At 40.8% G+C, this 13,406-nt stretch overlaps 2 protein-coding genes across 2 annotated transcripts in view; one reads left to right on the top strand and one right to left on the bottom strand.

Moving 5' to 3' along the window:
- Window positions 1-2,898, top strand: part of DNAH14 (dynein axonemal heavy chain 14) — a 261,709-nt gene extending 258,811 nt beyond the window's left edge. The window contains 3 exon segments of the mRNA XM_027775206.1: window positions 751-911; window positions 1,730-1,873; window positions 2,260-2,898. Coding sequence (XP_027631007.1) covers window positions 751-911; window positions 1,730-1,873; window positions 2,260-2,472 — 518 coding nt within the window. The 3' untranslated portion in view covers window positions 2,473-2,898.
- Window positions 2,899-5,078: 2,180 nt separating this feature from the next.
- The window catches only part of LBR (lamin B receptor), a 27,903-nt gene continuing 19,575 nt past the window's right edge, over window positions 5,079-13,406 (bottom strand). Inside the window, exons 11-14 of the mRNA XM_006157267.3 lie at window positions 10,157-10,325; window positions 7,670-7,750; window positions 7,444-7,566; window positions 5,079-6,703 (exon numbers count right to left, since the gene is read on the bottom strand). Coding sequence (XP_006157329.1) covers window positions 6,543-6,703; window positions 7,444-7,566; window positions 7,670-7,750; window positions 10,157-10,325 — 534 coding nt within the window. The 3' untranslated portion in view covers window positions 5,079-6,542. The remainder of the gene's footprint in view (window positions 6,704-7,443; window positions 7,567-7,669; window positions 7,751-10,156; window positions 10,326-13,406) is intronic.

The following is a 13,406-nucleotide window of genomic DNA, read 5'->3' as shown; positions in this document are numbered from 1 at the left end:
TAAACAAAAAACCTAAAAAAAAAAAAAAAAAAAAGAAAGAAAGAAAAGAAAAAAAAAAAAAAGAACCAAGTGGACCCCATATTTGAAAGCATGGGAGGAAGAGGAGGAAGAGGTTGAGCATAACTCCCAGGTCTCTGTCCTAGAAAGCTGGGTGACATCATTTGCTGAAATGGGGATCATGGGGAAAGGAGCAAGCTGATGGGGATTACAAGGACAAGCAGGAAGAGTGAGTTGTATCCTCTTGTTTCCTGCTGTACGTAGACATTTTCCCATGTAACTGGGGGTTGAAATGGCCACAAGCAGATTAGCAACCCCAGAGGAGAAACATTTTCCCAATGTGCATAGGTCATTTCCTAAGAAAGGTTCTCACACTTGGTCTTACACTCACTCCTGGGACCCATCTTTTTGTCAAGAGGATGAAATACAATGATCAGCCAAGACTGGGTCAGAAATGTGTAGTCCCAGGATTTATAGCCCCTCCATTCTTCCCGTAAATAATGGGAGGGACGCTGGACTTAAAGAAAAAACAACTAGCCATGTTTCCCAGGAGGCTCACACAGCTGCCAGACTAATATCACCAAGGCCTGAGTGAAAGGGGTGGACTGATCCTCTCCTGCCTACCCAAGCTCTCACTCTTTTATTTTTTGACTCTCTTCCACTCTTCCCTTCCCACGGACATCAATGTTGGGAACCCCCACGGGAAGCCCTGAGACTCGCATGGAACTTACTGATGCATATTTTTCTCCAAAGCTTTTCTCATTGCTGTGCTTCAAGACTATGGAAGGGCCCAAGGAATCTCTATGGACACCCTCACTTTTACCCACCATGTGATCTCTGACACCACCGACACCGAAGACGAGCTCTCCATAATTATCCAGAGAAAACTCAACATAGTCAGGAAAGCCTTTAAGGTACTGAAATACTTAAAAGATTGGGAAGGATAACCACTTAATCAACCAATCCCTCAACGTTTAGTCAGCACGTGACGCATGACAGGATCTGTCCCAGGCACTGAGAGGCAGATTTAGGCATGGTTCCCTTTCAGTTCGGATGCTGTCAAACCTCGTATCTCCCCTACTCTCTATCTAGGGAGAGAGACAGTTATAAATAAATGAATAAAAGATTGAAGTCTATTTAAGCCCACCCAGCCCCTCCAAGTTGAGCATCTCCATTGCACACCTGCCCGCCCAAGGCTTGTCTAGAGTCACTGAGAACAGGAACCACCCTCAATTTCTACTAACAGAATTCATCAGAAACTCAGTTGAACCTTTATCAGTCAGGTGTCACTATTTAACTTGTACTATTCAAAGATATGATACAGAACCCTTTGCAGTCCTTCTTACATTTCCAGAGCCTGGAATTCCAGTCACCCTGGTAAAGAACGGTGGCAAAGTTGGAGCACAGTGTGTGCTCTGTCTGCTTTGTGTAACTGTTCTTGCTCTCCCCTAAGACGCTTGCCTACAGAATTATCATTATAGAATTTGGGGATTTGCTGTGTTTGAAAATACCTGTCAGTTCAGGATTATCAACATACAAAGTTTGCAACCATTTTGAAGCACCCAGAATAGGAAAAGTATTCACCTTGGAACTGAAGACCACATACCTTGGGCAGGGATGGTCCTGTACCGAGATGCTGTCTCCGGGTGGAACCTCCAGTCGGCCTCGCTGCTTCTCCTGCAGGAAGCATGCTGCCTGGGGAACCACTAATAGCAGCTCTCTTCCATCTTAGGGCTCAGACCCCTCACACACAGGAGTGCACATTTTTGGTCTGTACATCGAGGGAGCAAGGTGGAATCATGAACAAAAAATACTGGAAGACTCACCTCTGGAGCTATGTTGTGATTTCCCTGACATATACTTTATGCCAACAAAGGTAAATAACCACCCAGCTGTTTATCACAGTCCCAAACTTCTTAACTTTCTGTCAACTACACAAAGCTCTCCCCCATCTCCCATTCCCTAAGATTTCACAAGAGATTTGATGATATACTTCAGACATTTCAAATAGCCCAAAATATTGCTAAAACCTGAAATAGATGATATACCACCCTCCAGAGTGATTTTCCAGGAGTATGTGCACATAGACAGCCATGCTTATTCTTCACATTCTAAGGCATAATTTTCATATGCAATTACACTAGCCAGCTAACCTTAACTGTATTTACTTCATAGCAAATCTCCCAAACCTAACAGAAATGGGAGCTACTGGTTTGCTTTAAATTATGCAATTTGACTAGTGGTTTTCCCCCCCACCCCAAGGTTTCTCCTGAGGAACCAGATGCTTCTAACAAGACAGATACTGAACTCTATACTTTTGAATGCCCAATTTACCAGACACCTGAGAGGTCAAGAATTTTGACAACTACTGGCTCATCCACAAGTTTGTTAACATCCGTGTATTTATCAACAAAGAAACCTCCTAGTCATTGGATCACAATGCAGGTTGCACTGCTGTGTGAGAATAATGAATGAAAAAATTCTGTAACAAACCATTTTAATGTTGGCAGATTTACATGTTTCAAGACACCGACACATCGTCGACATCCTTCATAAAAACATGTGTATCCAGCCGGACTGAATAGGTGCAGTCTCTTTCTTTCATCTGAACGGAAAAACTTCAATGTGCAGGGGAACCTTCCAGCTGCATTTCATTCTAAGCACGTGTAAGAGCTGATGTGTAGTTATCTCTGTAGTCGAGCCGTAGTCCAGGTCAGCCTAACCTGGAATACAGCATGTTTGACTCTCCTCAAAGTGAAAACCACACCACCTAGCAAAACACCAGGGCATGTTTTCCTGAGCTCTGATTTAAAGTGATCTGTGAGGTTACATACATAAAATATACACATGTAGAGCTGTTCTTTGGAACACTTCCCCCAGCTGAGCAGCAGACTTCTGAAAGAAAAGAGCAGTCCTCCCTTCAAAAGATGTGGTCTTTTCCAACTTCACTAGATCTCATCGAAAAACCAGATCCTGAAAATTTGATATATTGGATTAATATTGAAATGTGTCTCTGTAGGAAGAACTGCTGTCACTATTGAATGCTCTAGTGAGTACTAATAAGAATTCCCCAGGCTGGCAGGTAGCATGGTGGTTAAGGGTGCTGGACTCTCACATGGCTGACTGTGGTTCAAGTCCCAGACCTGAAGGCTCACTTTTTCACTTTCCTTCTCTCTCTCTCACTCTGTCCCTCTCTGGTCAAGTAAAAATAAAGTTAAATGAAATAATTCTTAAGAAAAGAAAAAAAAAATCCCCATATAAGCCTTAGATACCTCTCCCCAGCCCCCATACTGTGTGGGTATATCTGTCACATTTTATACATGAGGAAACAGGAACTTGGGAAGATTTAAGTCATTTGCCCAAGCTCACATTGCTAAGAGGGAGCAGAGCTATGATTCAAAGCCACATGCCATTATTTCCTTGGACCTGGGCAGAAAACATGTCTCTCAAATGAGGATCAAATGGTCCATCCTGGGACCAGCAGTTGGCATAATGGCTATGTCGCTGGACTCCCACGTAGTCAACCGCGATTCTAGTCCCGGACCCGGTGGCTTAAACTCACGCTGGGCGCATGTGCGTGCATGCCCAAGATCCTGAGAGGAGAATGGAGAAGGGATTGCGGCGTGGCCATCCCCCCTGGGAGGTGATTTCTCGCTTTCTATCTCTCTGTCTCTGTCTGGCGAGTGCACGCGCCCTATAGCAAAAACCTCTCCCAAAAGGAAAAAAAAAATGGTCCACCCTCTCTATAGAAAGGGGGAAGAAAAGGCGACACATTTTAAGGCTTTTCCTCCAAACGTACAAAACTAAATGCCAAAATATGGATCGCATATTGTTAACCCATTTGGTAGTTGCTATCGTCTAGACCCGCCTTCTGCAGTGTAATGTCACACTGGGAAGAGAAATGGAGATAAAACTGTCTGACTTCATCTCATAGCCCAGGAGCTAGAAACCCAAACAAGTACTGAGCAGATATGTCTACAGACAGGTCTCTCACATCCTGCCTCGCATTGCGGCGTGGCCATCCCCCCTGGGAGGTGATTTCTCGCTTTCTATCTCTCTGTCTCTGTCTGGCGAGTGCACGCGCCCTATAGCAAAAACCTCTCCCAAAAGGAAAAAAAAAATGGTCCACCCTCTCTATAGAAAGGGGGAAGAAAAGGCGACACATTTTAAGGCTTTTCCTCCAAACGTACAAAACTAAATGCCAAAATATGGATCGCATATTGTTAACCCATTTGGTAGTTGCTATCGTCTAGACCCGCCTTCTGCAGTGTAATGTCACACTGGGAAGAGAAATGGAGATAAAACTGTCTGACTTCATCTCATAGCCCAGGAGCTAGAAACCCAAACAAGTACTGAGCAGATATGTCTACAGACAGGTCTCTCACATCCTGCCTCGCAAATGCACACAGATGCTGCTGTGACTGAAAGTATCATGAATAGTTTTTAGCATTTCTCTGATTTCTCAAACAGCAAGTATTAAATATATGACCCTTTCCTGGGAGTTGAGACCTTCAACTAACCCCTCTTTATCCAGCTCCAACACTGAGACTTGATATGAACAGCAGTTGGCCAGAGGCCCCTGCATGTCTTCTCAATTTCTTTGATCCAGCAGGATCCCAAACAAATGATACTAAAAAAATCTAGGGTAAGGGTGGTAATCTCAGGGCTCCCATCTTGGTCCTAAAACCCTGGAGTTGCAGGCAAAATATTTCAAAAGGGGGAGGGGGTCCAAAATGATCAAAACAACATTTTTATTTTCAACTTTATTTCCAACTTAAAACTTCATTATAAAACTTGTCAAATAAACATGTCAAAAACAAAATTAAAAACTAACTGTAGCTATCCAGAAATTACTGCACTATATACGAAACGGGCTCTTTTCATTAGTAGGGAAACAAGTGAACATCCTTCTTCCATCCTCAAAGGTTCCTTGGATGAGTCTTGTACAGAACACACTGGAACGTCACTTACTGATATCAGGAGAAAAGCATTAAAAAAAAAAAAAAAAACTACTTACATACATCAGTACTAATAAAACAGTTTCACCAATGTTTAAAAATTATAGGATGCAGAATGCTAGAGCAAACCAACTTCATGATCACATTAACATAAGCTAAGTTCCATACACTTCAAAATGCAGTGTAAAATCAACACTGCATTATCTAAATGGCTCATATATAAAATGTGTAATTATAATTAAAACCCAAACATACACACTATATTTATCACATTCCCCTATGTTTAATATGCTGAAAGCAATTTAACTTTGAATACAAAAGTTTGGTGAATTTGCTACTGCTCCTTTATGGGCCAATTAACAATGAGACTAATAGACATCACTAAAATTTAATGGCTAACGTTACCTTATGTACATCTATTAAACTAAAGACAGATATGACTTTAAACTAACCCCTTAAGAAGCTGTTTTAGATAGCACTCCTTTACAGAGAGCAAAGTTGTAAATATAAAAGATATACAAAGTACAGTATAAACTGCATGAGCTTAAACAGTAGCAAAAACACTGTTGAATTAAAAAAGTCAAAAACATATAAAAATATTAGCCTGAAATGGCAAATTTTCAAACACCAATTTGTGTAAAAATGCTTGAATGCTTAAATAGTGATGGTTTTCCAAAAATATATATTTTTTCTATTTGCAACAGCTTATAAAGGCAAACAAACACCTGCAATTGAGGTAGCAAAGCCAAATTTGCAAACTTTGGATTAAGAAAAATACCCTTCCTTCTTCTATACAATATTAAATGAATTGTAATTGTTTCAAATTTTTTAATTCACATGTATTATTTTACAAAGCTTAATTTAAAATACTGAAAATGTTTTTTTTCAAAAAGATAGTTAGTCCTGACAATTATCTCACATTCAAAATACTGTACAGAAAATTCTGAAGTCACCATATATTACATAAAAAGTACGCTACGTATTTACATTTCCAAACACAGGTTTAAAAGTCGAGGTTAAGACAAGTGCCACTACTGATGCCCCTTCAACAGTGTCTGCTAATAATTCTTCATCACTCTTCACACATAGCATTTAATATAGGACCGGTTTTTACTTTCAAATCATATGTAACTGGGAAAAGATTTAAAGAGAAACGAAGTAGAAATCTATTTTTAATGCAATAAAACATAAATGTATTTTAAACGTAACAGTGTTTTCCTTTATAAAAAGACCAAAAAACAAAAGAAAAAATTTTGAAAATAATCAAAAACCATAAACATCAACAATATTCTTTTCAGGGCTTTTATAAGACTTTTTAAATCTGTTTTCAGATTTTTAAGGACTGAAAATTTCCTATTACAATGTAAATTATGACAACCTTATTTTTCCTTATGTTGTCATAATTTAATAAAAACAAACACGGCTCTATTAAAAGATCTATAGTCCTGACTCAAAAGGAAAAACAAAACTTACAGATCCTGTCAGTGCAACAAAAGAAAGTTCATTTTGGGTTTTTTTTTTTTTCTTTTTTTTTGACAAGTCGAAGCCAGAATCACGAGAGCATTTTAAGCACACGCCGGAAGAGGATTAGTAAATGTAAGGGAATATACGATAGGGCACCCGCTGGCAGTACTTCTCCCAGGCCAGGCCGTATTTCTTCTTACAGTGATGCTCATCACGAGCTTCTCGGTGGACAAGCAATATGGTGAAATAAATCACATAGAAATAAGGCAGAATGTGATTGAAACCTATGGACGGCAACGGTAAATAGTTAGAGATCTGTAATACTGCTACACGACTTTTTCCCTGCCTTTGCCCAAATTCTCTCAAACCAACAAGAATACTTTGTTTTCTCCAGAATGGGGAAAACAACTAAGTTGGACCACAGACTCCCACTGGTAGGTGAGAGGCAAGTGTCTGAAATAAAAGCTATTCGGAGAAGAGCGATTAGCCCGGTCTAACCAATCCATCGTAGTCGGGACATTTATCTTCACGTTTAATGCAAATTTCCCCACTTCTTGCCCTCCTGCCTTTGGTGAGGGAGAAAATTTGCTGCTGTCCCGTGGTGGGCCAGGACACAAGGTAACAGCCCTGCTGGGTGCTCAGCCACCACACCCTCACAGTTGGGACAAATCTTCTTCTTTCCTTTTTAAGAACCAATTTTCCACAATCAATGTACACTGAATCATGAATAAAAAGTGAATTTCTGTATACTCTGACACAGTTTAAAGCTTAAAATGTTTAAAAATAAAACAGCAGGCTCTGTGAAGTCCCGATCCCCCTCTGCAGCTCAGCAGATGAGGTGTTGGATACCTGAAAACAGCTCCAAATGAAGAGGAACCTCCTGATGCCCAACCCCAACCAATACATAACAGGGAACAAAAAAAAGACATTGACTCTGCCCACACTGTCCCAACAAAGGACACACACACACACGTCTTTCAGGTAGCTGAAGAAAAGTCAGAGTAGCACTCATCTAAATGCTTACCACAAGGGAGGGACCATGCCAGGGCCATGATGAGATCACCCAAGTAATTCGGGTGGCGGACAAAGCCCCACCATCCAGACACTAGAAGGCTTTTTCCCGTTGAAGTATGAATGGTTTTTAGATCTATATAATAATAATAATAATAATAAATTTTAATGACCTTTAAACAAACAAAGAAACAAAATCTTCATGAAATATATGTAACATCAACATAACCAATACTTACGTGCAAGCTTTGGGTCTGTGGGATTTTTCCGGAATGCATTTTTCTGAGAATTTGCACATCGGAAGATTACATATCCACAAACTGTAATTTTAAAATATTTTCCTATGTTAATAATTTAGATATAATCTAATACTTGAAATCACCTATAATTTCTGTTAGAAATTATTTCTGTGTCCTCAGGAAACTTCCAGAGCAGAAAACAGTCCGTGTTTTAAAGAACAATTCAAACACTCTCAATACCAGAACATCAAAAGATGGTAACGGGACCAGCAGATGGCGTCATGGTTATGCTGCTGGGCTCCCACATAATGGTCAACTGCAGTTTGAGTCCCAGACCCAAAACTCACGCCAGGTGCGTGTGCATGCTTAAAACTCACACCAGGTGCGTGTGCATGCTTAAAACTCACGCAAGGTGCGTGTGCGTGCATGCCCCAAATCCCAAGACAAGAATGAGGAGAAGGGACTGCAGTGTGGCCATTCCCCACAGAGGGGTGATTTTTCACTTTCTGTCTCCCTGTCTCTCTGATGAGGGCAAGTGCCTTATAGCAAAAATCTCTGTTAAAAAAAAAAAAAAAGATGGCAACGCTTCTGAAATCTCACTATCATGCTACTTTCATAATCCAACTAAGGAATACATATAGGCAAAATGACCAAATAGAGTTACAGCTAGGAATAAAGTAAAATCAAAGGCAGCTCACATTATAATAAAAGCAATACTACAGTTCAGTGTAATCAAATTTGCAGGCTATGTCACCCATTAGCTATGACACCTACTGGCCATAGCATGAACATGTTATTAATAAAGCCCCCACTCAGAATCAATATAGGAATATCTTATACTTTAACTATATGCTGAATCTTACTGCAAGCTTACAAGTTGATAGCTTTATTCAAAGTACAAAATGTCAAAATCCAGAGGCCCTAACATATCACTGCTACCTATTATCATCAGCCCTCAATAAAAATAGTAAAAAGTAATACTATCTCCCATTTTCAGCCAACTGTACAAAATAATCTGTATATTGACAGATTGACAAGGGTAACCAAACCAATGGTAAAACTAAATCTGACCAACAGCTTGAATTTCTTCTACCATGGACATTACTCAGTATAGTAAACTAGCTATATTTGAATTTCATGTTAATTTTCCCCACTCAATCTCTGGTGGAGGTACTGATAATGACCAGAGGATGAAGAAAAGCCATACTGAAGTGAATCCATGACTGAGCCGGTGGAGCTCAGCTGCAGCCAACCTGGACTCCTGCCTTTCCCAAGCCTCCCCTGAACTCCCCCTCCACTCCCCTTGCTGAGCAGTTCCCTCTGCCTGACCTACACAGCTCTCCACCTCATTGCTTACCCACTGAAACTCAGATCCAATATATCCTCCAAGAAGCTTACACCAACATTCTCCAGAGAGACAGGTTCTCGATCTTTCTTTATCTTAAACTCTCATTAGAACTCACTCATCTGTCTTGTACCACAGAAGGAGTGTTTTACTCCTGTTAGAGTAGAAGCTCCACAGAGAAAGACCAAACTTTCTACTTTTTAAGATGTCTACCCAGGGATGGCAGGTGGCATGGTGATTAAGGGTGCTGAAATCCCACGTGGTCGACCACAGTTCAAATCCCAAACCTGACAGTTCACTTTCTCACTTTCTCCCTCCCTCCCTCTCTGGTCAAATTTTAAAAATAAGTAAATAAATAAAGTTAAATAAAATAATTCTTTAAAAAAAAAAAAAGATGTATATCCAAAGAAGCAGGTAATCAGTGAAAAAGTATGATTACAGTTAAAATCAGTTTCATCTAAGTTAAATTTACAAACAAAATAGTCTGTTTAAAAGTTTTGTTTAGACAGTAATTCAAGTATGAAGTACCCTTCTCTTCACAAGATGTAGAATTTTTTTTTTAAAAAAAAGTATTTATTTAATTTTATTTATTTGTTCATTTATTTTTATTTGACCAGAGAGACAGAGCGTAAGTGAGAAAGCAAGCCACCAAGTCTAGGACTAGAACCAGGGTCGGCCATGTGGGAGTGTCCAGTGCCTTCACCACCACGCCACCTGCTGGTCCCCCAAGATGTAGAATTTATTATTCATCTACCACCAATTACGTCAACTTGATGAATTATGACCATTTAAAATGGCATGTTGGGCCACCCCCACAGTGCAGTGGTTAAGTATTGTGTACTAGGAACTAGATCCCACATGACCAACTGTGGTTCAAATCCCAATCCAAGCAGCTTGAAAACCATGTCAGACAATGTGCCCAAAATCCTGACAGGATGAAAAAATTGAGCAAAAGAAGTTGTGGCATGACCATGCCCCATTGGGGTCTCTTACTCTCTGGTAAGTGTACACACCCTCTGGCAATAAATATGATCATTTATGTATTTATAAATATGTATGGCCTGTTACAGATACACAGATACTGGAGCACAACAGATTCGGTATATAATATTAACACAGAAAGACTGAAAGTCCATACTCACGCTTCAGGGCAATAATTAGTGAAGCCACTGGCCAAGACACTTCATTTGGATGACTGACTAAGTAAAAGGCTTGGAAGCTGTAGGTAAATGGGACCCACACTAAATCTCCGAAAGCCAGCATGAACCCAAATCCATCGTGGATGATGTCCATGGTGGTCAGCACTGCTTCCTATAAGGACAAAGACAGGGAAAGACAACAGCATCCATGTTGAAAGTATTTAAGTGAAACCCTACCGACAGCTTATAGTACAGAGGGCTACAAAGGGTACAGTAACCAAGTATTTTTTTTTGGAAGGGGTGGGGAGGGGAAGGTGGAGATCTGGTCTCCTGGCTTAGATATCACACTAGGACCTTACACGGCCACATCCTCCTGTCACTCCACCCTCTCACTCTACAGTCCTGAGATGAGAGACATCTAAACTCGCCTGCCCCCTCGCCTGTGCCAGGCCACTCTTTCTCTAGCATCCATCCCCTCCTCCATCTCAGCTACGCCCTGCCCCTCTCCATGCACTTCCTGGCTCCTCCCCCAGGGGTGGACACTCAGATGCCACCACCCACTCCTATGCCAAAGCAATTGTGTCACTGTACTTGTCTAGTCACTCTGGCCACTGAAAGGCCTCTGAAAGAAAGGGACCATGTGCTTTTATCTTTGTCACCCCAGCACCTAGCACAGTGCCTGCCATGGAGAAAAGTGTTCAAAATACAGAAGAAATGAGATCATTGACTCCCTGTGTCCATTCCATACGCACAAACCTCGTTTCTGATCGTAATCTGGCTTTTCATGTAGATTTTCCACAGAAAAGAAAATAAGCCATCTGACAACATAGTAAATTCTTTCACTTCTTTTTATGATCCAGTAACCCCAGTGCATGGCTCTCTCGGGATTTGGATAGTATGTGTGAATCACCCAAGCCAGATCAACTCTGACCCTGGACACCCATAGGCCAGACTCTGGAATGTGGAGACACCACCAAGGTCAAAACTCTTTAAGGCCTGGCCAGGGGGGATTTCTAAGCTGCCTCTAACTTCAATACATACCACTGATGTAGAAAAATTAGCTATTAATTAAACACAAATTATAGGAGGCCATTGTTTAAGACTCAAGCTCCTGCCCTCGGGCCCCAACAAATCAGACTAAAACCCAAAATGTAACCACTTACACTAAAGTTCCGATGACACTGACTGCATCTGGAGGTAACAGCCAAATTTCTCAAACAGGCCAGTTCACTCAGGATGATAAGGAAGCTACCTCTGCCTTTAATCCTTACAACCTGGAGTTGTTAATCAGTTGTTTTTCTATTGTTGCGTGTCCTGGCCTCCTTGTGAGAAAAGTAGCTTTAAAATGGCCAACTGGCTTTTTGTTCTTTGTTCACTTTCTCTGGCCTTTCTCTGTCTATAAAACCAATCCCCCCTGCTCAGCTCCTTGGAACACTTACTCTATTTTATGAAATGGAATGTTGCCCAGTTCTACAATCACAAAGCCAATGAAGATTTTTAAACGAAATTGTTATAATTGTGCCTTTTGATTCCAGTATAGCTCTGATAAAGAATCAAAGTTTAGGTTAAAGAAAATGAGTGATACCTCCCGACAGCTTCTTATTCCCAGAAAGCAAGCAAAAAGACCATGAAAAACATATAGCACAACATGGAAGACACACCCTTAGTTAGAAGAGTGCCTTAAGCACATGACATAACTCTCTAAGACCTATGCTTTGATTTCCTAGATCAAAACAGGATAAATTACACAACAGGAGGACAGCAAGGACACATGGGGGTGGGAAGTAAGACGGGGACGGGGTATAAGCGTCTTGTGCCAGGTGGGAAGTAGGTGGGGGTAGGACTCTCAGCCTCCTCCAGCTCTCTGAGCCTTAAGGCACTGCAGGGACAGGCTCAGAGGAAAGGTCGTTCATATTTAAACTGGCACTCTCAGTCTTCTCAAGGTGTGGCCCATTCTCACACACAGAGGAGAATGCCAACTGCACACTGACATGCAAGATGCTAAAGAAAATCATAATGTCCAGTTTCTTCCTCAAGACGATTATGTATGGCTCAGATACTGACAATATACAGAAAACAATTCCTCAACGCCAATCCTCTACCCCGTGGCTATGTTAATACTGACAGAATTTTGCCTTAAGATGGAAAAACTTTCTGTTAACACAAGTCAATGTTTGGCTAAGTCTATAGAAACCATGAATTCTAAACCAACTGAAAAGTGACTTCCGCTACAAGGGAAAAAAGCTAGACTAATCACTGATAGTTGGAAAACCATTGGAAAGAAAGGTTTTAAGTCTTTGAAGTAACCCAACACCACCTGACTTTTAAAATATAATCTACATGTCCCTTAGGAGCTGTTTGTTACATAATAGCAGAAAGACCTCTACTGTCAATACTAAGTACATTTGCAGAAAGGGTGTTTTGTTTGTTTTGTTTTGTTTTAATTTGAAACCGTGCTTAATTTTGGAAGAACTTGAAATTTCTAAAGACTTCAAAATTGATGCTATCCCCATCTTCATTGCTTCCAACGTTCTAAGACAGAGCCTGTGTTAGGTGGGAGGAGTACAATAAGAATACGTAATCAGGGAATAGTGTAAATTTCGTTTCTTGTAACGGAGGTTTATCGACCTCAAAGAGATCCTAACCCACCTAAAGAACAGGAAGATCATAAAAATATCAGTACAGTAGTCCCCTTTATCTCCGGTTTCACTTTCTAGTTTAGGTAACCATCAGTCAAACGTAGGCCAAAAATATTACATGGCAAGTTCCAGAATTGAACTGGCAATTGGTAAGTTTAAGCTGCATGTTATTCTGAGTAATGTGACAGAACACCGGGCTATCCTGGGCAGTGAATTACCCCTTGATCCACACATTTGTGTTGACATGCTACCCACCTGTTTGTCACCTGCTGGCTCTCTCAGCACAAGAGGGTATGTTGAGAGAGGAAGAGACCACCTGCACATAACTTACATCAAAATATACTGTTATAATGGCTCTAATTTATTAGTGATTGTCGTTCACCTCTTGCCAAGCCTAACTTATAAATGGAGCTTCATCATAGGTATAAGTGTACAGGCTATATACTGTATACATTGACATAAGGGTGTGGTACCTTCTATGGTTTCAGGCCTCTCCCAGGGGTCTTGGAACATGCCCCCCTCTAATGGGGGGGGGGGCTGTCATATCAAACTTTCAAAGTCTTTCTCTATGGTTTTACACGGAAGGCCAAACTAAGACTAACCTCGGTGGGCGG

This window comes from Tupaia chinensis, unplaced genomic scaffold (assembly GCF_000334495.1).
Source record: "Tupaia chinensis unplaced genomic scaffold, TupChi_1.0 Scaffold000532_1, whole genome shotgun sequence".
NCBI classification, from domain to species: Eukaryota; Metazoa; Chordata; class Mammalia; order Scandentia; family Tupaiidae; genus Tupaia; species Tupaia belangeri.
Note: the sequence above shows the minus strand (reverse complement) of the source record. Positions and strands in the feature narration are given on the sequence as shown.